This window comes from Balaenoptera musculus, chromosome 2 (genome assembly GCF_009873245.2).
Source record: "Balaenoptera musculus isolate JJ_BM4_2016_0621 chromosome 2, mBalMus1.pri.v3, whole genome shotgun sequence".
Lineage (NCBI taxonomy): Eukaryota > Metazoa > Chordata > Mammalia > Artiodactyla > Balaenopteridae > Balaenoptera > Balaenoptera musculus.
In genome coordinates this window covers 49725920-49746047 of record NC_045786.1, presented here as the reverse complement: position 1 = coordinate 49746047, position 20128 = coordinate 49725920, and the positions used below count along the sequence as shown (strand labels likewise).

General features: G+C 47.9%; 1 protein-coding gene across 3 annotated transcripts in view; it reads left to right on the top strand.

Moving 5' to 3' along the window:
- IGF1R (insulin like growth factor 1 receptor) overlaps window positions 1-20128 on the top strand; it is a 307831-nt gene that overhangs the window by 61982 nt on the left and 225721 nt on the right. For all 3 annotated transcript variants that reach the window (XM_036843818.1, XM_036843817.1, XM_036843819.1), the window contains exon 2: window positions 2521-3066. In XM_036843818.1, coding sequence (XP_036699713.1) covers window positions 2521-3066 — 546 coding nt within the window. The remainder of the gene's footprint in view (window positions 1-2520; window positions 3067-20128) is intronic.

Below are 20128 nucleotides of genomic sequence, written 5' to 3'. Positions count from 1 at the left end.
TGATTGTGGAGGCTTGGTGAATCCAAAATCTGATGTAGTAGGCCAGCAGGCTGGAGACTCTGGGAAGAGTTGCAGCCCAAACGAAGGCTGCTGGCAGACTCCCTGTCCTTGGTTTTGATAATGTCATTGGAGGCTTTGCTAAGCTATTTGGTATCATGACCAGGGCAGAAGGTTAGTTGGAGTGGGTTGGAGGTAACCGGTTGGTGAAGATGCTAAGAGATGGGACTCTTGAAAAACTATGTCAAGTTTGGCTCTGAAGGGGCTGGTGTGTTGTGTATGTGACCTTATGTGAACTACTTGACTCCTCAAATCAAATTCCTCACCTTCCAGCTGGTGATGGGATTACGTAATGTGAGGTACTGTTGAGAGCATCACAGGAAATGAAGCACACTGATGCATCCAGAGCTTCCAGCACAGCCTCTTGGCTGACTGTGGATGTTCTCAGAGTGCTGGTTTCTCCCGTGCTCTTCTGTGTCTGAGAGGCTTCATTTTCTCATCAGTAAAAGAAGGAAATTAGGCCAAATGAAGTTTCCAGTTCTAGGTTCTCACACGTTGCCTGCTTCTCAGGCCGGGGTCTCCCCACTTCCCCCTCTCCCACTGCCTCGCTCCAGTTTCCGCCTGTGGCTGTAACCCCCGCTGGACTCTCTTCCCTTTTCCCGCATCTACTCCGCTTTGATTCTGTCTTGCACTCGATCACCAGATTACTTCTCCAAAAAAAAAAACACCTTGCTTAGCCTTCTCTCTCACCCAAGAGTCTTGAGAGGGGCCTCGTTCTTGAGATGAACGTACCCGTCCCCACCTGTGATCCTTTATAACTTGAGCTCTGCTGGACTCACTTCTTCTGCTCTCCTCTGCACCCCTGGCCATCAGATTGGCTGCCGCTTGAATGTATCTTGTTCTGCCTTTTCTCTGGCCTCTGGAATGTTATACCCGGTTTTAAATCCCACCTATCCCTCAGGAGCTGGTGCGTGTGCAGTGCCCCTTGGTGCTGTGATGGAAAGGACCATCTCTCTGCAGGAAGCTCCAAGGCTACTCCCATCTGCCTTGCTTAGTTCCACACACATCTAGAGTGGGCCTGCAGTGTGCACACACCGACCACCTCCTGCTTCGCCTGACAGTTGTTTATCACAGGTCTCAGCTCCCGCCTCCACCACGAGCCGCCTCTGAGGTTTCTTTGCATCTCCTGCAGTGCCATGCATGTTGGGTGCTTCACAAATTAACAAATTACATCAATCAGAAAACGTCACTTTGAGAAGCTGTAATGGAAGGTTTGGGAATTAAGTTTTAAGAGAGGATAGTAACCAAGGGTTTTTCTTTGTGTATATGTCTAGAATTAAAAAAAAAAAAAAGTTTCCAGTGTTGAGGCTGTTTTATCAAAAGCCTTTAAAATCTGCAAATGCCTTGGCCCAGCAATTCTGCTTCTAAGGATTTATCCTAAGAAAATAGTTTTGAACATCTGCAGAGAATGTCCACTGCAGTGTTGTCTATGATGTGAAAATATGGAGATAGCCTAAATATCCAACAATAGGAGATTGGTTTAAAAAGAAAAGAACTCACGGTGCATATTCATATCCTAGAATTACTGTCTCCTTCTTAAAATGATGATGTAGAAAGGCAATGACTTGGTAAAATGTTCATATGAAATGAAGGAAGTATGTTCGAAAACATTATATTATTGTCCAATTTCCTTTACCTTAAATTATAGAGAAAGGATAATTGGCATAGGTAGTGATATCTTTGGATGTTGGGATTATTGATGATGTTTACTATCTTTTTGCTGTTACCTAACCTTTCTGCAGGAAGCATACGTTCTTAAGAAAACACTTTATTAAAGTTGGAATTGGATACCTCTTTTATTCATATAAATCACATATTCTTATCTTGTGGCTAAGTTAGCCTTCCTGTCTACACTCATGCAGTGTTGGGGAGAGCCCAGGGCTACCTGCCCACGTCAAATGGTGGTAGGAAACATGGGAGCGTGCTTCTTGGGGTCCCTACCTTCCAGGTCACAGTGACTGTTCTCCAGTGTGTATACTGCATGGTGTCCTTTGAGGCTGGCTGCAGGAGTGAGTTGTTGTCCCTTGGCTGCTGAGCTGTGAGTTCAGGTGCAGGGCACTGACGCTCTGCAGCAGGGGTGGGGAGTGTGTGGCCTGGCAGCTGTGCAGTCAGGCCTGGGTTGCAACCTTGACCCTCCCCTGTGCTCCTGTGTGGCCCTGGGCTTTAAGCTGTGGTTTGCACATCGGTGGGATGGGGATGGCATCTCCTGCGGTAGTGAGCGTGTTGCACTGTATCTGGCCCAGACTGGGCACTTCCCAAAGAATAGCTGGCTGCTGAGCTCCCCAGATAGCCCACCTGCAGCCACTCCTAAGGCAGTCAGCAGTAAAGAATGGGGTCTTATTTCTTTAATAATAATATAGGTTTCCTGGAAACTGGTCATGTTGTGGGTTGGGAAATAGTTTTTAAAAAGTGGTTTCCTTGTAACTAAGACCTGTCCCGCCCTCCCCTCTTGTCTCCCTGCAGTCTGTGGGCCAGGCATCGACATCCGCAACGACTACCAGCAGCTGAAGCGACTGGAGAACTGCACGGTGATCGAGGGCTACCTCCATATCCTGCTCATTTCCAAGGCTGAGGACTACCGCAGCTACCGCTTCCCCAAGCTCACGGTCATCACTGAGTACCTGCTGCTGTTCCGCGTGGCTGGCCTCGAGAGCCTCGGCGACCTCTTCCCCAACCTCACAGTCATCCGTGGCTGGAAGCTCTTCTACAACTACGCCCTGGTCATCTTCGAGATGACCAACCTCAAGGATATCGGGCTCTACAACCTGCGAAACATTACCCGTGGGGCCATCCGGATCGAGAAGAATGCTGACCTCTGCTACCTCTCCACGGTGGACTGGTCCCTAATCCTGGATGCCGTGTCCAATAACTACATCGTGGGGAATAAGCCCCCAAAGGAGTGTGGGGACCTGTGCCCGGGGACGATGGAGGAGAAGCCGCTGTGCGAGAAGACGACCATCAACAACGAGTACAACTACCGCTGCTGGACCACGAACCGCTGTCAGAAAAGTAAGATGAGGATATGACTGTGGCTGCCCTCCTGCTTCTCTCTACCCCACCTCCCCCGCCCTCCCTCCTCTTCTGAATGCACGATTGCAACGGGTGGGTACGGCTGTATCGCAATTAGGATGTGGGGTCTTGAGGGGCTTCCTTTTGCATCTGGGAACTGGTAGGTGCAGGGCTGTGGCCTGGCTGCAGGCCATCCCGGCTGCTGTCAGACCGTTCCAGTCACACGCTAGAAACCATCACCGCACTCTTGGGCTAGAGGCTTGAGGAACTTCTGCTTTGAATTTCTGATGAGAAAGGTGACCTGGTGTGCTTGAAAGTGCCTAAGCCCTGGCAGTCAGAGGCTGCATATGTATCAGCTCTTTCATCCTTTGCGTGAAAGGATGTTTTTCAGTAACGCAGGGCTTCCTTAGCGTGAATACACCTGGAATATTGTGGAATAAAGGAAAGGTAAAGGCTAATTCACATCCTGTGAAAGTGGTGACCCGCACCCCGTCCTCGGTCCTTAGTGATGACGTTACAGTGCTTGGGCGTCCTGGTTTATGATGGAGCATAGCCAAGGCGGTGGGGGCAGGGGAACCCTGGACCAGTTTCCAGGAGTCCCAGGTTCAGGCCAACCTTGCAGGTAGCTATACAGCGAGCTCATTTGTACACCCCAGGCTTCTGCTTCCTCTCTTTTCTACCTCTTTCTTGAAGAATTGTGCAAATCTTGTGAATCACTTAGTGAAAGAACTTTGCAATGTGTTTACTGCTCTTGGGGGTCAGGTGGTGGTATTTGGAAGATTCTCGTTTATTCATCTGCTGTGTGCTTATTTTCCTTTGAGTATAACTGAACTCTTGCCTGATTGTGATCGATACCTTGAGCGCCGGGTTGTTGGGTATTGAACTGTGACTCTGGGCCTTTGTCTTCTTGCTTTCAGCAATGTTTAGGTCTGTTGGCCAGGAGGGTTCCCCTCACTGGTTGGAAGGCAGTGTGGTAGCTATAAATAGCTGTTTAATGGCTGGGCCAGTTAGAGACCCAAGGAGCCCATGTACTGTAGCTAGTCATGGAGAGCCAAGAAATCCCAAACTGGTAGGCTTGCCTAAACCCTGAGGTGTGTAAAATAAACAAACCAAAGGCCAGACCCCACAAGTAACATTGTTTCAGTTCCCTGCCAGCCAGGGTGGAAGCAGAGAAAGGATGCTTGCTTTGAAGAGCACACGCTTTCCTGCCCTCTGTCATTGGATCAGCAGGTAGGTGAACACTGGTTCAGTAAGGGAGGGATCCCACTGGCTGAAGCCAGGACCTTGAAGAGCTGAGAACACCATTGGGCCACTTGGAGAATCCCTTTTGGCTAAGGTTGGGGGAAATACTGTGCTAAAGTCATATTTGTTATTCATTAAAATAGTACCCTATCATTAGGTTACCTGCTAGTTCTGAGAAAACAACAAAAAATATTTTCAAGTAGTCTTGACATTTAAAATTTTTATTTTAAAAGAAAAAGCCATCATCAAAGGAGGTGTCATGTGTCGTGGAAAGATGTTGGATGTGGTATAAGAGGCCCGGGTGACCTTGGACCAGCCAGCCCTTCTGGGCTGTAGTTGGACATATTTAGAATGTTCCATTGGGCAGCCCCATATTATTCCTTAGTGGTGATCACATGTGTGTGCAAAACTGATTTGAAAACTCGTAAGGTCTGTACAAAAGGGAGGTGTTACTTAAAAGGTCGTTAGGTGGGCACTTGTTCAGTGATTCAGTCGGTATTTATTTAGGTCTCACTGTGGACTTTGGGCTGTTTCTGGCCAGCTGCTTGTTGAAGAAGCCTGGAGCAGGGGCAAGGCATGAGTTCTGGGCCCAAGTCTAGTAGCCGTGACTAGAAATGAGCAAGTAATTTAAACTTGGCCTGGCCCTCAGTTTCTTCATCTGCAAAATGGGATAGCCCCTTGCCTTCCTCATAGGGCTGTTGGAAGATTAGAAAGAGAAAGAGGAAGAGCTCCATGAGAAAGGACCAGGAGATGGAAATTGGGCCTTGGTGCTTCTACAACTGATGCTGATGGGCCTGCTGGCCAGACACCCTCTTCTCCAAGGCCACACCCTGCAGCCTTCTCCCAGGCCAGTGTCTCAGGCCTCCTGATGTTTTTCTGTGATTTCACAATGGAGTATTTATTTAAAATTAATAACAGCATTCAGGGAAATTGTCTTCCCTTCAGCTTGTCCTGAAAACTCAAGCGTTGGCAGGTTTCTTGGAGATTTTCTAGTTGAATCAGAACTCTTTCCCTTTGCATAGATTCCCTTCTGACCTGCTCTGTCCTGTGCAGTAGCCACTAGCCCCATGTCTCGTCGAGTACTTGAACTGTGGCCTGTCCGAATTGAGATATTTTTAAGTGTAAAATACACACTGGATTTCAAAGTGTAGTATGGGGGAAAGAAAATAAGATATTTCCTTAATATTTTGTATATTGATTACATGTTAAAAATGATGCTTTAGACATATGAGATGAAGTAAAATATATTCTTATAATTTCACCTGTTTCTTTTTACTTTTTAATGTGGCTCCTAGAAAATTTGAAATTGCAGATGTTGTTCACATTCTAATTCTTTTGGAGAATGCCGCTTTAGAGCATGCCGTCAAAGGCCCTGGGTTCTTGCCTGCATCATCTCTCTGGCTGAGCACTGCAGTGCTGTGGTGCTCCATAGCTCTCCAGCCAGAGTGCTTAGGGACGATTCAAGGAGCCAGGTGGAGGGCATTGAGTCCAAACAGAATGTCTGCCTTGGGGTCCACGTTAGTCTTAAGATGGCCCATTAAAAAGATTAAGCATAGAAGAATCCCATTCCATTATTCTTCCCAGGGCTGGCTACAGACGGAGGGGGAGCATCTGGAGAGATACGTCCAGTCAAGGATATGTGTGACATTTTTGACATAACGGAGAAACACTCAATTATGCAGTGCTGATAGGCAGTTTTCACCTGACGCTCTCCTTTAAACTCCCTCTGTAGATCCTGACTCTGCGGTGGCAGGCAACTTCGTCGACAGCCCCCTTAAGGAAATTACTATGCTGTGGGTTCTCTGCCCGCTTCTGTATTTCTCTGTTGTCTTACAATTTTGAGGGGTGGTTTTATGCAGGCTTGAGTTGTTCATTCCTAGAAAGTGATTGAACCTTAGAAAAACGGAGTATGGCTTTTTCCTTTCCATGAAAGTGTAACTGGTGCCCCCTGAGATGCGACACCGTTGTTGACTCCTTCATCCCTGCCTGCCAGCATCACTGATTCTCCTCTGTCTGTGCAGCTGTCTCTTTTCTGGCTCCTCGTCCAGTCTTTAATGGCTGTTTTCCAGAATAACATCCTGGGCTCTCTCTCCGCTGTCCTGTTCCCCCAGAATATCTCACCCACTGCTTCAGCATCCTCCCATCTGCATCTGGCTTCCAAATACCATCTCCAGCTCTGACCTCTCTGTGAGCTCTCGACCCCGTCTGCCGTCATGACTGGACCCCCATGGGCGTTTCAGCATCCGGTGGTCTTCTCTGGCTCCTCACTTATAGCCCAGGGTTTTCCTTGTTTCCACTCCCGTGGGTAGTGTTCTTGTTCTCCGAGCTCCCGTGTCAGACACTTGGGTACCATTTGGATGTTTCCTTCTCCAGCCGGACACCAAGCCCTTTCCATCTGAAATGTTTCCCTAGTCTGCCTTCCTCTGCTCTCCCCGTGTTCGGTGACACGGCCTCTCCCCAGCCTTCCTGCCTCTCTGCCTCGGCCCAGTGACCTTCCCCTTCCCCAGCATACACGCATGCTGACCGAGAGGCTCCCGTCCCTAAAATCCTGTAGAGGAGCCTGTGAAACCCCATGAAGCGGGCTGTGCACCTGGCCTTGTGCCTGCAGGTCCTTGACCGCGGTGGTGTTCTTCCCCACTGACCAGCTGGCCGCCCGCTGCTGGAGGACTGCAGGGCTTTGTGGACTCCGGTGGGCCCTTCCCGAGGAGGAGAAGCCTGTCTGTGGTGCTGAGTAAATTCTGGGCGTATCTTCCAACACTTGGTCAGCGTGGCTGTCCCCCCAGGGGTGAGCACGCACCTGCTTTGTGAAAGATTGATTGTCAGGAAAATACATTTTCCCCCTTGCGCAGAGAAGGGTGTGGAGTAACAGTCCTCAGCGAGCCAAAAGCCTCGAGGATTATGAAATGCGGATGTTTCCTGTGTAACTTTCATGGTCGTTGCTCCCAGGGAGTCACCCAGACCGTCCCCAGCTCGTAACTGGCTGGGAGGGTCAACCATGGGTGGGAGCTCTTCTCTCCCCTGCCCTGGTCAGAATGATTCAAAGCCAAAGATGATGGAGAAGGGTGGGAACCATCTTGAAAGTTGAAGCTTGGCCTGGGGTGCTGTGCTGTTCATTTATTGGCTGTGAGGGTCAACCATGGGTGGGAGCTCTTCTCTCCCCTGCCCTGGTCAGAATGATTCAAAGCCAAAGATGATGGAGAAGGGTGGGAACCATCTTGAAAGTTGAAGCTTGGCCTGGGGTGCTGTGCTGTTCATTTATTCGCTGGAGGTCGGCCACGTCCAAGGAGGGAACGGGGTGAACCTTCTCTGAGCACCTGTGCTTCTTTCCCCGCTCAGTGCGTTGCCTAACTGTGTGTGGTGTTTGCTTGCCTTGGGGCTTTCTGGTACCTGATTTCAGGTATTACACCCCCCTCACCCCCCCAAAAAAAATTCCAAAAACTTACTGCTGAACTTAGTCTCCAAGTACTTTTTAACCTGTCAGGGTGAACAGCTTGTGGTCCACTCGGATCACTATGTTGCCTGTGAGCAGGCTTGGTCTTTGCCAGAAAATCCACCAAGCCTGCAAGCCTGGCTGTGTTGGAAGTTGGCTTCGCTGGTGGTGCAGCCTTACTTCAATTAAAAAGGCATTGACTGGGAACAGCGGTCCCGGAGCTTGTTGCATTTCCTACTGCCTTCGAGATGAGAAACCAGGAAAATAGCAGAGTGGAGCCTTCGAGTGACAAGGCAGGAAATGGCTCCCTTTATTGACAAAAGGAACACATTATACTGCCGTCTCACGGATGGGGTCAGGGACTTCAAATGAAGGCAGGTGGTGTAAAAAAGATAATTCTACATGTTTTCCCCCAAACATGTTCTTCTGTTTTTGTTTATCGGACACTCCTCTCAAGGGTGGTATTGGTGTGTGGGGCGGAATTGCACCCCTTCCTCATTTGCTCACAGATTGGTATGTCAGGCCCGCCAGGTAAAAGTGGGGGGCTTGTTTAAGTGTTTGTAAATCACCTGCTGCATTGAGATGAGGTGGGGAGACAGTTTCTCTGCCCTGAGACTCCATGCATTATTTCATCCTAACACTTCTGGCTAATTTTTCTTTTTTTCTTTTTCTTTTTTTAAGCTTCTTGTGAGGGAGATTTCCCTCTGTGAAATACCGTGTAGTCTGTTGCCACTGTGGACCAGGGTAGGGGCCTGCGTGTCCACGTGGGGCAGAGGAAGGCCTGAGCATCCGGGAGGAAGGGGCAGACCGTCCAGCAGGCTCCAGCCTGTGTGTAGCTCGGAGCTGGTCTCTCTCCCCCTGGAAGGCCCCTGCTCTGGTCAGCTGCTCCCAGTGTGGGGGTTTCTTTATTTAGAAGGGGGTCACATGCCCCTGGGCCTCACTTCTCTGCCTTCTATAGTCACGCATGAAGGTGGCATTCTCTTCTCCCTGACTGGTGACCCTGTTACCAAGATGGAGAGGCACTTTGTGCCCCTGTGTCCCCGGGACCCTCTTAGCTGACCCCGCCTCTTAGTTCCCGTGCCTTGTCGTTGAAAGGCTTCATTCTTGGCTAAGTGTCACCTAATTAAGGTGTCACTCTCCTGCGCTCCCTTCAGAAGTTTGTTTTTTAATAGGGATCTCATCTTAGAGATGAAAAAGCTTTCAGAATAAGTCTCCTAGGGTGAGTTTTGCAATTCTAGGTGTTTGGAAAATATTCTGGAGTCCCTTCCCATCTCATCAGTTAAGCCTTCTTGTAAGACCATTCTGGTTTCTTCCTACTTCTAAAAAGCCTCTTTTTTTTGTTGCGTTAATATTTCTATCTTGCTTTCCTTGTGTGTGTGCCAGCGTGGCATTCTCTGCTAGAGTGGGGATGACGTGGAACGTGTGGGCCCGTGGCTAATCCTGTCCTGGACTGCGTTGCTCAACTTGAGTGCATAGGGTGGTTTGGGACTTAGGTTTGGCTCACAGTGGAGCTGGGAGCCATGACTTGGAAACATGCCTCCTTCTAGCACATGGTGTGACTCCGGGACTCAGGCAGCATGAGGTGGGGTCTCTGACACCATCCTGGGATGGAGTGCCCCCCTGACTGGAGGAAGCAAGAGACAGCCAAGGTGTTCTAGGAACGCTGGGGGCAAGAGATGGAATCTCTGTCTGCAACACACAGGATACAGAATAGGCATCTGTTTATCACTGTGCCTAACTTGGGAATCTAGACTTAAGACATGTACAGATCTTTTATATGGAAGAAGGAACCCCAGGTGGAAATCCAAAATCTAGACCATTCTGGGTTCTGCCACTGGCTAACACATATGAGCTGGACGTTGTCATGAGAGCTGGGGTTTTGTCTAGTTCCTGACAGGCCTGTCTTCTCGGTCTCTGGAGGAATAGCTCCCTGCAGAGCCCTCATAGCTGTGTGAGCTGCCCTGCAGGAGGAGCCGAGGGCTGAGCGCTTCTTAGAGCTCGGGGGAGACAGCTGCCATCTCAGGTCAGGGAGTGATGGGGGCTTCTGGGGCCTGTGTAGGCAGGGAAGAGTGTCCAGGGAAGGTTGTGCTCCTTCGGGGTCGGCATGGCCACTCTTCTGCAGTTCTCAGGGTGTCTTGTTGCTGACCAGGACCTCACTCCTGGTTTTCCCAGCGTATGCATCCCTGACAACATTGTGGAGGCAGCAGCTACCATCACGTGCCTGCCACCCTCTACTTGACTGGTCTTCAGGCATCTTTAGGTGGCCTCACGCCTGGAAGGTGTGGGTTTCCCCTGTGGACTATTATGGTATTTAAGATTGAGATTTGCAAGAATATATAATTTTGTACAAAATGGGATTTAAAAAAAAAGCCTACATTCCAGTATGGACAAGTGACATCATATGGCAAAGGTTTAAGAACAGTCTGTGAATTGAGAGGATTCCATACATTAGCCTTCTGTGTTCCCAGGTGCTGGGGTGAGGCTTCCAGGCTCCATCTTCCATATCTGAAACAGGAATGAGCAGGTTTGGAATTTGTAAAGCACAGGACAGAGGGTACAGCACATAGTAGGTTCTTGGGAAATGGTAGCAGCTGCTATTATTTTTAAAAATTAAACTTAATACCTAAGAGCTGCATTCTGAGGTTATTTAAAATTCTGAGCATTAAACTGGATTGACTGTGTATGTTTACTGCCATGTCTTATATGGTCTTTCTCTGTTGCTTTTTCTAAATTGCAAAAATTCAATTATCATAAATAGCATGGCATAGTGTAGGAGTGGTTCTTGCTAGTTTAATCCAAATTGTTCAAATTGCTGTGTCTGTCCAGATAAGCCATATCTTTAAAGAACATTCGGTGAGGTACGTATGTCTATATGGGGATGCCAGTGGGGCCTCTATAGTTACATGTAAACTCTATTTCTTTGGTTATCAAACCATATGAATTTATTCCGCTTGCAGGCTTGGTGTTGGGAAGAATTAAGAATATCAAGAACAAGATTCTTGTTTGATACTAACATTAAATATTATCTTTTTAAAATGTGTTTTTCGCAGAGAGCAGCAAAATGGTTAGAGTGGGCACAATTTTGGGTAAAGATAACAAGGATGTACATTTTTATTTGTGACAACTGCAGGTCTTACAGAGTAAAGGTAGTTAACTGCCTGCTCCCTGCTGAAGCATGTGCCTGTTTATTCTCTTCTTTGGGTAATACTGTGTGTGTGCATGCGCGTGTGCGCGTGCATACCACTTTATTCTCCCACCCAGCCTCTTCTCCTGCTTTGGCTGTTTTGTTTTATTTCCCTCCTCTCACCCCCAGTGCAGGAAACAAACACTGGGTCTCTCTGTCCTCCCTTAGATCTTCCTTCCGTTCAAGGGGATCAGGTGGGTGGGAAAATGCTGTGCAGGAATGTCAGGCCCTCTCCCGGAAGCCCAACTTCTATTTCAGCTCATTATCCAACAGAAATCGCTTTTTGTTTCTCTGCCGTGGTCACAAGCAACCACCGGGTCCTCTTTCCTTTCTTTGTGCCATTTTTCACGGCATCCACGTGGGATGGGAACAGAGGCAGTGTGTCTGGGGACTCTGCATTAAGACTGTGCAGACAGACCCGACCCATGTGTAGCTGCCTCCCATTTGTTTTTGCAAGTCCTAATGAAGGGACTCGGGTGAAGGCTGTGAGGTTGCTGGAGCTGGTGCAGGCAGGCAGGCCGCTGAGTGTGGGACTGAGGCTGGGCAGCCCCTGGGCCCTGAGCCGTCTGTGCCCGGGGCCCCTGGGAAGCAGGGCCCAGCTGTGACGCGCCTCCATCTGCCCTTAGCAGCAGATCTGTGAACCGAGGCTGCCATTCTGGGTTTCCGGATAGATGCAAAGTGTTTGGATGGTTTTTAGCAGCTGCCGCGACTGGGGAGTGGGGCTTAGTAGTAAAAAGGGGTGAAAAAATAAAAGAAAATTGGGAAGCATAGAGCCTGCAATACAAAAAAAGGCAAGATGAAGGTTGATATTATTAGAAACACTTCCTGGGCAGCCGAAGTGTTCGAATTAGGATTTTTTAATTTATTTATTTTAACCCCAGAAGGTATTAGTGGTAATGTGGAGACAAATGGAAACTCATCAGATTCCTTAGGTCCAGAAAATGCAAGCTTTATTCCTGTGGTTCCCAGTGTGATGTTTCTGTCCTGTTTTCTTGACCTCCGAATGGCCCCTTATGCTTTGCTAAGTCGACGATGTTATTAGGGTCTTAGACTGTTCCTCAGATAGGTTATAGGATGTATTTTTGTTCCCTTCCTCAGGGGACTTGAAATGATTGGATTATTTTGTAATACGTTGATACTTCTTTTAGAAGCATTTGCATAACTGTGTCAAAGAAGCTTTGGAACAGGTTTTTTAGCAGGGTTGCAGGAAATGTCCCTCGTGCTCTCCTCCACTCACGAGGGAAGACAGAGCAGCCCAGATGCAGGATGGGGCATTTCACGCTCCCTCTTTGTAACTTCACTCATGGTCTGGGTGCACTGTCCAGGTGGTACAGTCTAGGTGACATGGTATCATCTTCTGAGATCAGTGGGTTTCCTGCCCCTCCGACCCCAGCCGCCCCCTCCTTGTGGCCATCGTTTCACATTCACTGTGGGAGTCAAGGCTCAAAGGATCTTGACACCATCGTTGCTTATGAATAGAATTCTGAGAATATATCATTTTCTCAGAAGAATGCTTCTTTAGCTCAACAAATATTTCTTGTTTGCTAAGAAAAAAATCCTTGGAAAAGTCATTGGATGCCCAAGATGGGCGACTAGGAGGGGGGTGAACTTCTGGGTCTGCTTAAATAAAGCAGTATTTTATTGAGAGGCAATTGATAAAACAGCCAAAGCCAACTTAACAGACTGTCATTTTAAGATGAATTTGTTTTGCAGGATTAATTTGATTTTACATTTTAGAGACAACAGCTCTCTGGGCCCCACTGTTACTTCTGCCTGTTAGCAGGCAGAGGAAATGGTTAGGCTGCGGTCACAGATTCACTGAATTTCATACTAACGCTGCAGGGTGGGGGGACTTAAGACCCTCAACTTGACTTGGTCCCATGGGAAGGTTTATATTGTTTGTTTGGGTAACTGCAACTCTGTCTTGTTGGGCACTGTTGTCCTAACATGGAAAGCCTCAGAGGTTAGAGAGGAGCCACTGAGGACGTGTGAGGAGGGATTAAGTGGTTGTGAGAGGGAAATGGTGATCGGGATGGTGTTCAGACCCCCTTTCGACTAGTAAATAAAAGGTGAGTGGTTTTGGTGACTGGTTTAGCCTGAGCCAGTGCAGATTCTCTTTTCGTAAACAAGCCTGGTGTATATCGTGCAGTTTTAAAAGTGTAAAGTGTGGACTTTCATATATCAGCTCTTCAACTGCCAGTCTCAAACTCTTCCACCATTATCAAAATAAATGCAGACCTCTCGTCAGCATCTTCTCATCTCTGAAGCTAGGATGGAGAGGCAGGTGGTGGGTAATCAAAAGGCAAGGAGGAGTAGGGGGCCCCGCCCTGCCTCACGATCAGATGGAATTTGCATGGAAATTGTGAACACACAAGCATCATTGTTTATTGCAGAAAGCACTGACCAGACTCCTCTGCTACGGCTTAGCTGAGTGGCCCAATGCCAGCCCTTCCCCTCCCTGCTCCTTGGTTTCCTCATCTTTCCCTGTTGCAGAGTAAGGTGTTGGGGACCTGGGATGGAGCCGCTGGCCCTGGCCTTCAGGAAACACTGCTAGAGAATGAAAACAGGTGTTCTAGACTCGCCGTGGTGTGAAGCAGTTGACCTCTTTTGGGATGGGCCCTACCCTTAGGGACAGGCTCCGAGAGCGGTCCTTGGAGAGTGGGCTGCAATTAGTGGGCTCTGACAAGCTCACCGAGGGGTAGCAGATAGAGCATAGGCTGGCGAAGCATCTCAGTGAAAGGGTAGAAGGAGAGAAAAGCAGTTAGGGCGTTGAGACTAGGAAGTTCAGTACAATTTATGTTGTCTTGTGTCTTTGAAGTGACTTTTTCTGGTCTGGCTTTTGCTGTTACCAAAGTGAATTATTCACAAGTACTTTGAGAAACACCGATGTAATGCAGTTATGCTGAATGAATTTCAATTCATTTAAATCATTCTTTTCAGCTAAAGTAAGCTTTCCCTCATCCAGAACCAGAGCAAGCTGGTAGCCCAGTGAGCGTTTCCTGTTCTCATGGCCAGCGGCTGATGTCTACCATGCTACTGCCGAGGTGCCTTGAGCTCAGAAGCACTTTTGGAGTGATCAGAGTGGAATTGCAGTACTTTCCGAGTAGTTTGGGAGCTGGGTGTGTTTTGCTGTGCACTCTGGTCCTCAGCAGTCTGGCTGTGGTGCGTGTGCACGGCGAGTTTCAGCTGGGCGAACATTGTCTGCTGAGGCCACGCTCTTCATGGTCGCTCCTTAACCATCATCCACTTGTTCTTCATGGCTTGGCTCTGCTCTTCCATGAAACCTCCCTGGATCTCCCTTGTGGAGGGCTCACAGGCCTGCAAGGCTCACGTGCTGGCGATGAGGCTTTGCCCTGTTCCCGGTCAGTGACGATTCCTCTCTGAGCTCTATCAGTGGTTCCAGAAGGCCTTGTTTACTCATCATTTGTCTCCTCCTCCAAATAGATGATGAACCACCGTGGGTTTGGACTTGTGCTCTGTTTATAAATCTTGGTTCTCCAACCTCACAGCCAGAGGGAGAGAGGGTCATGGAGGACGTATTCTGTAGAAATCCGTCTCCCCCTGTGGGCCTGACCCATGCAGAGCATCTGCATCTGAGTGGGTTGGTTCTCATGAAGACTCTGGGGCTGGGCATGAGGAATGGAGGTGCCTGTGACCCGAAGACTAAGGGGTCCTCACTCTCGGGGTTGTGCAAGGGTCAGAGCGAGCCCCTGTTGGAATTTTGGGTCCTGGGCACCAATCTTGGCTCACTCTAGGCTCGGCCCTGAAAGGTACAGGAATTTTATAAAGGGATTTATAAAATGTTTTTGGATGACAAACGTGGTTCTAGTTGGAATGAATAAACCAACTAAATAGCAGTAGAGTTTAAGAGCAACTGAGTGAGTGTCGGGGTGTGAGAGGATGTGGACACACAAGGTTTGGGGGGTTCTTAACCTCTGCTGAGTTGTAAGTTATTTGGGGTCTCTTTCTCCTCCCTACCATTCTTGTTAACACAAATCCAGTCTCATTAATGAGGTGAAAGAGAATATATTATGTGCATCTCATTCCTGTGGTACGGGAGAATGACAAAGAGGTATGAATTGTAAGTAAAATCTAATTTAGGTCTTGATGTGTCTGTGCGGGTTTTGACACTTGTTACCTGGCCAAAATTCCCATTGTTTCCTTCGGTCAGCCTGTTGTGTGCAAGTCCCATGACAGGCAATGAGATGATAGAAACTTAGTATTTTGTTATGAGAGAAGATAAAAACATGGCATTGCAGAGAGAGACACACAGCGTGCATATGCCGTGTGATGAGGCACTCCACATTTTTTGCCTAAAGAGAAGGAGGGGCAGCAAGTGCTAAGAGCTCCAAGGGGGGAGAGTTCTGTATTTGGAGCTTTGCATGGAAAGAGCATTTGCCTCAAGTGAAATGGAGGCCTTTCATGCAGAACGTTCCCACTTGCTCAGTACTGTTTGCCTAGCACTGTATACACGGCCCTCAACTCATGAATGGGTTGCACTTCAGAACTTTGCAAGCTGTGTGGAATGTGGAGGGTATTATTTCACAAAAACAGAAGTCTGAGTGGTGGTTGAGGTCCCAGCCGGCGGCCCTGCCCCAAGCCTGTTCAGCTGAGATATCATTTGTATGTAACTCCTGCCGACAGCTTGTAGAAGAGACTTGTTGAGCTTTATCCCAGAAGGTGGTGCCTTTGCTGACTGATGGATGAGGCAGGGGTGGTGATGGGAAGCTGGTGGTTTCCACTTTATATCTGATTTTAAAAAAAAAAGAATCCCTCCCTGAGGGCTCAGCCCTTCCCAGATGGTCAGGCAGGCCTGGGGGACGAGGCTGGAGTGTGCAGTGGGAACAGGAGCTGGGACTCAGCATTCTGGCATCCCACTTGGCTGGGTGGGAGGATTCTAAGTTGAATCCAGAACACATCCACCAGAAGGTGCAGTTTTTGCCCTTGAAGGACTCAAGTTGGTTTCTGTGGTGGTGGACTTTTGGTTCATTACTCATGTCATGATGTTTATGAAGTGCGGATTTGTGACCTATGTCTGGGTTAGATTCCCTGCTCCACCACTAGGGCCACCAAGCAAGTTTTATTACATAAGGTCAGTAAAGTGTCTGACAGTCTCTGGAACCAGAACGGTCTCAGGACATTTTAGTTCCTCCTCTTTTTCCCACTTTGGATCTGATGTGTTAGGGGGCCTGATTTAAGCTTTTTATCACTTTTCTTATTGTGAACTGTTCTTTGTAAATTGTGACAACAAAGGGATCACAGACAGCCTCCTCCCTCTCTCCTGTCTCTGTCCTCCAGTCAGAGAAAAACTCAGCCTATGATCTTTGGCCTAGAGAAATATTAAATCTATGTTAAGTATGCAGACATGAATGGGCAAAGGAAGGATTTGTGGCAATGAGGATCTGCTGAAACAAATAAGTCATGTAAATAGGCAGAAAGAAATGTGAAATTGATTGCATCTTTCAGCTCCTGGTACTTAATGCAAAGATAAAGTAGCGGGAAAAGGTTGTCACTTGAAGTAATAGAAAGATGAGGGAGTTTTGAAGCTGGCTGGGATTTTCCTGCCTGCTAATAGAGTGACTTGGATTACAGACTATAAAAGTGAAGATGTTTGAGGAGGGCAGTTCCATTTAGTACGGATCATGACACTCCCTGCTTTCTGAGCAACCTCTGTTCCTGAGGGGAAGAAGCAGAAATCCCCAGGCCTGGAAGATATTGGATAACAGCTCATTAAACTCTTGTCATAAGCCTTCATTTAGCGTCGTGGGAAGACTCACAATATCTACATTATGAAACCACTTAGATTTTTAAAAAATGCATGTTGTTAACATTTTTTTGTTTATTAAGTGGAGCAGTAGATTGGAACTGAATGGATTTGATTCTCTCATCCTGTGTCGTACGCTCAGAAGCCCAAGGTTTCCCAGAATTTTTATTGTGGTAGTGAGAGCACATTTAATTAGTAGGTTGGAAAAGCTTTGGAACAGTTTAGGCCCGTCCACAGTTAATTGACTCAGTGATTAACATTTTGAGAAAATGTGAAGAATTAAACAAATTTACATTTCTTCTAGGATTTTATTTTGTTATTTAAGGCTATACTAAATGAGTTAATTTTTGAACTAATAGACTAAAGCAAACTATAGCAGGTAACCACTAACTGTTCATGTCATGCATCACCCTCCAGCACACCCCCAGATTATTCCATGAGCATCACCTGTGAACCAAGAACCTATGAGCTTACAAGATTAATTTTTAAGGAGGCTCAACTTTCTGGATTTCCATGGTAAGGAAGTTTTTGGTGTGGGCCCCAGAAATGAGAGCTTCCTGGGAGGGAGAGGCCATCTCTCCAGATGGGTCAGTGAGGGACTGTTGTGCGTTGTCTTCTGGGCACTGGCAGTTCTGAAGCAGGGGCTACTAGTGCAGGATGAAAAAGCCGGTTCAGGGAGCTGCTGTATGTCTGTGTGGATGTCACAGTGGAAAGAAAGCTTTAGAGATCATCTAGTCTGACCCCTGACTTGGTTCAGAAATCCCGTCTCCAAGGACCTCAGCATGTGCTCTCACGTGTCTGGCCATTTTCACTCTAAGTTACAGCTGTCATGGTGAACCTCTCCTGGGCCCACAGCTTCATTTTCCCATTAAGCTAAGACCTCTGTAGTAGACGCACCCTTGACATTTTTCCTTGTATCTAAACGTATGCTTGACTGGGGGTGGGCTTTCTAGCTGAGAAGGGGCCTGGGTTAGAGTGAACAGGCTGTGATGGCTCCAGAGCTCTTTGCCCTTGTAGAACATGTTCTGGTTTAGGAAGTGAGAAGAGGGCTTTTCCTGCATTGGAGAAAGGAGGCAACAGGAGGCTGAGACCCCTGGTCTCACCCCTTGTCCTCACAGCAGGATCCTTCAGCCCTGCCCAGGTATCTATGGACTTGGTTATTCAAGGGTGTGGTGCCATTAGAACAAAAGAAAAGTCATGGGCCCTGGAATATATAGAAGTTCAATTAGAACTTTGTGTTCCATGAACACTTTGTAGGAACTAGCTTCACATGCCCTGCTTAATCCCCCTGAAAAGTCACAGCGAATTAGAGGGAAACTTCGACTTGAAAAAGGTCTGGAAGATTGAGCCAAGGCTACACCCACGGCTCTGAGGGTCAAGCTGTTTTAGAACCTGCAACACTCCCCTGTCCACCATCTCCAGCTGGGCACACTCCCTCCTTCCCCTGCCATCATCTGCCCTGCTCCCTTTTCCACTCTCAAGGGCTCTGGGCCTGATGAGAGGGTGGGTGAGTGCGCTAGGCCATACCGATAACATTGTGAACAGTGCCAAGAGAAAGGTATTCGCCTGATGGTAGAAACAGAGCTGCAGCATCTTATTAGGTCTGGATCATTGTCTCCTTGTTCAGTATCTTTACGTGATTCAGTGTTTTCTGTGGGATAGGAAAAAAATCCACATCTAAATCCCAGGCATCTAACAATATTGACAAAAGGGCATTTTTGCTAATCTCTGGTTAAAGCTCTTCAAAACCTGTTAGAAGATCCCCCTACATTTGGAGGTTTTGCATATTAGAACCCCACCATGCTTCTGCAAGTCCTGAAATGAGCTGGGCCTCCAAGGAGCCTGTTGATCTAACCGTGGTGGACCCTGGGGTGTGGACCCTGGGGTCTAGCAGGATCAGCTCAGAGGGGAGTTCTTCTGCGTGAGATCTCGGTACAGGTGAACTGACCCCTGTGCCCCCCAGATCCCTGTGGCAATTAGAAAAGACTGTGTTTATGATCGCAGCCAGCCTTCATGAAGCAATTACTACGTGCCAGGAGCCTCTCGAGTGGTCTCCTTCAATCTTTGTCAAAGCCTGTAGGGTGTATGCGGCCATTCCCCTCCCCCCCATTTTTATGGATGAGGAAACTGAGGCACAGAGAACGACATAACATGTGTAAGTTTTCATGCAGCTAAGCTGCCAACCTGGAATCAGACATGCTTTTCTTTGATTCCATAGCCTTTGATTCTCCCCATCACACCATGCCACTTTCCAGGGAGCCGCCATGTGCCGTCCAGTGAACATACACCCAACAGTGACCGGCTGGCCTGTCTTGCACTGGAGAAGGCTAGGCCCCACGGTTGACCGATTCTTGATATCCTGCTCTAGCCAAGGGGCTTCGGTGCACAACCACCTAGTAAAGGTGGTGAGGGTTCTGTTAGCGCGGCCTCCCCACCTCCTCCCTCTTCCTCCTCCCCCTCCCCCCAACCCACCATTTTTACATGATCAGAAAATGTATGACTCTAAAGATAAAGGAAAGATGAAAATGAAAGAGTGACATAAGCATAGTCAAATTACAGATGCTTAATTATGAAACGACTTGTTTCTGAATTTTAAATACTTGTGTCTCAGACTTTACTCCCCTCCCCTCCACTTAGGGTGGATTTATTTTTACATTGATGGATTATTTTCACATGGGGAGCAAAACTTTGAGCTGATCAGTGATCAGGTACCTTTGTTTGGCTGATTTGTAACTGGGAGACTTCTTTTTTTCTTTTTAAAACTGTTCTTTAATCTTGTAAAAATATCTTTAAATGAATGGATGCTTTAGCTCTGGTGAAGGGCAGGTTTGTGAAAAAGGACTAAAGGGATGTGATTTACAGGAAACTTTTTATTCTTTTATTTAAAAACAGAAGTAACAGTCATGCAGGGAGTAATATGAAGTGTCAGGAAATGATTTCTTGAAATCAAATCTTGGATTGCCGATTTCACCATGAATTAGATTCCTGAATGATGAATTGGCCACGTAGCCCTTTTTTTTTTTTTTTTTTTTTTTAAGTTTTCTTTTATTTATTGGGCAAACCAAACTTGTTGCCTGTCTGGTGTTTAGTTCTGCTTCCCTCAGACAACCATCATTTACTCAGAGTTTTACTCAAAGAGATAAAGGTGCACCATGAAACTCTGCTCTACGATCCCTTAGCAAAGTTAGGCCTGAGTCCAGAGCCCAGATGCTCTGTGAGCCCCGTGGCGGGGGGGGGGGGGGGGGGGGGGGGGAGGGGCGGGCAGAGGGCTGTCACCAGAGCTCAGGTGGCCCCACCCTCTGCAGAAGTGACTGTCCTGCCCGTCCTGCGCTGCACCCGGGCTAGAGGGCAGAGCTCAGGTTTTCTTTCTGGGGAAGGGGCCCTGGGCCGCTTCCTCCACCCGTCTGTCCTCCTGTCCTCTGGGTGGGCTGGGCACTGGCGG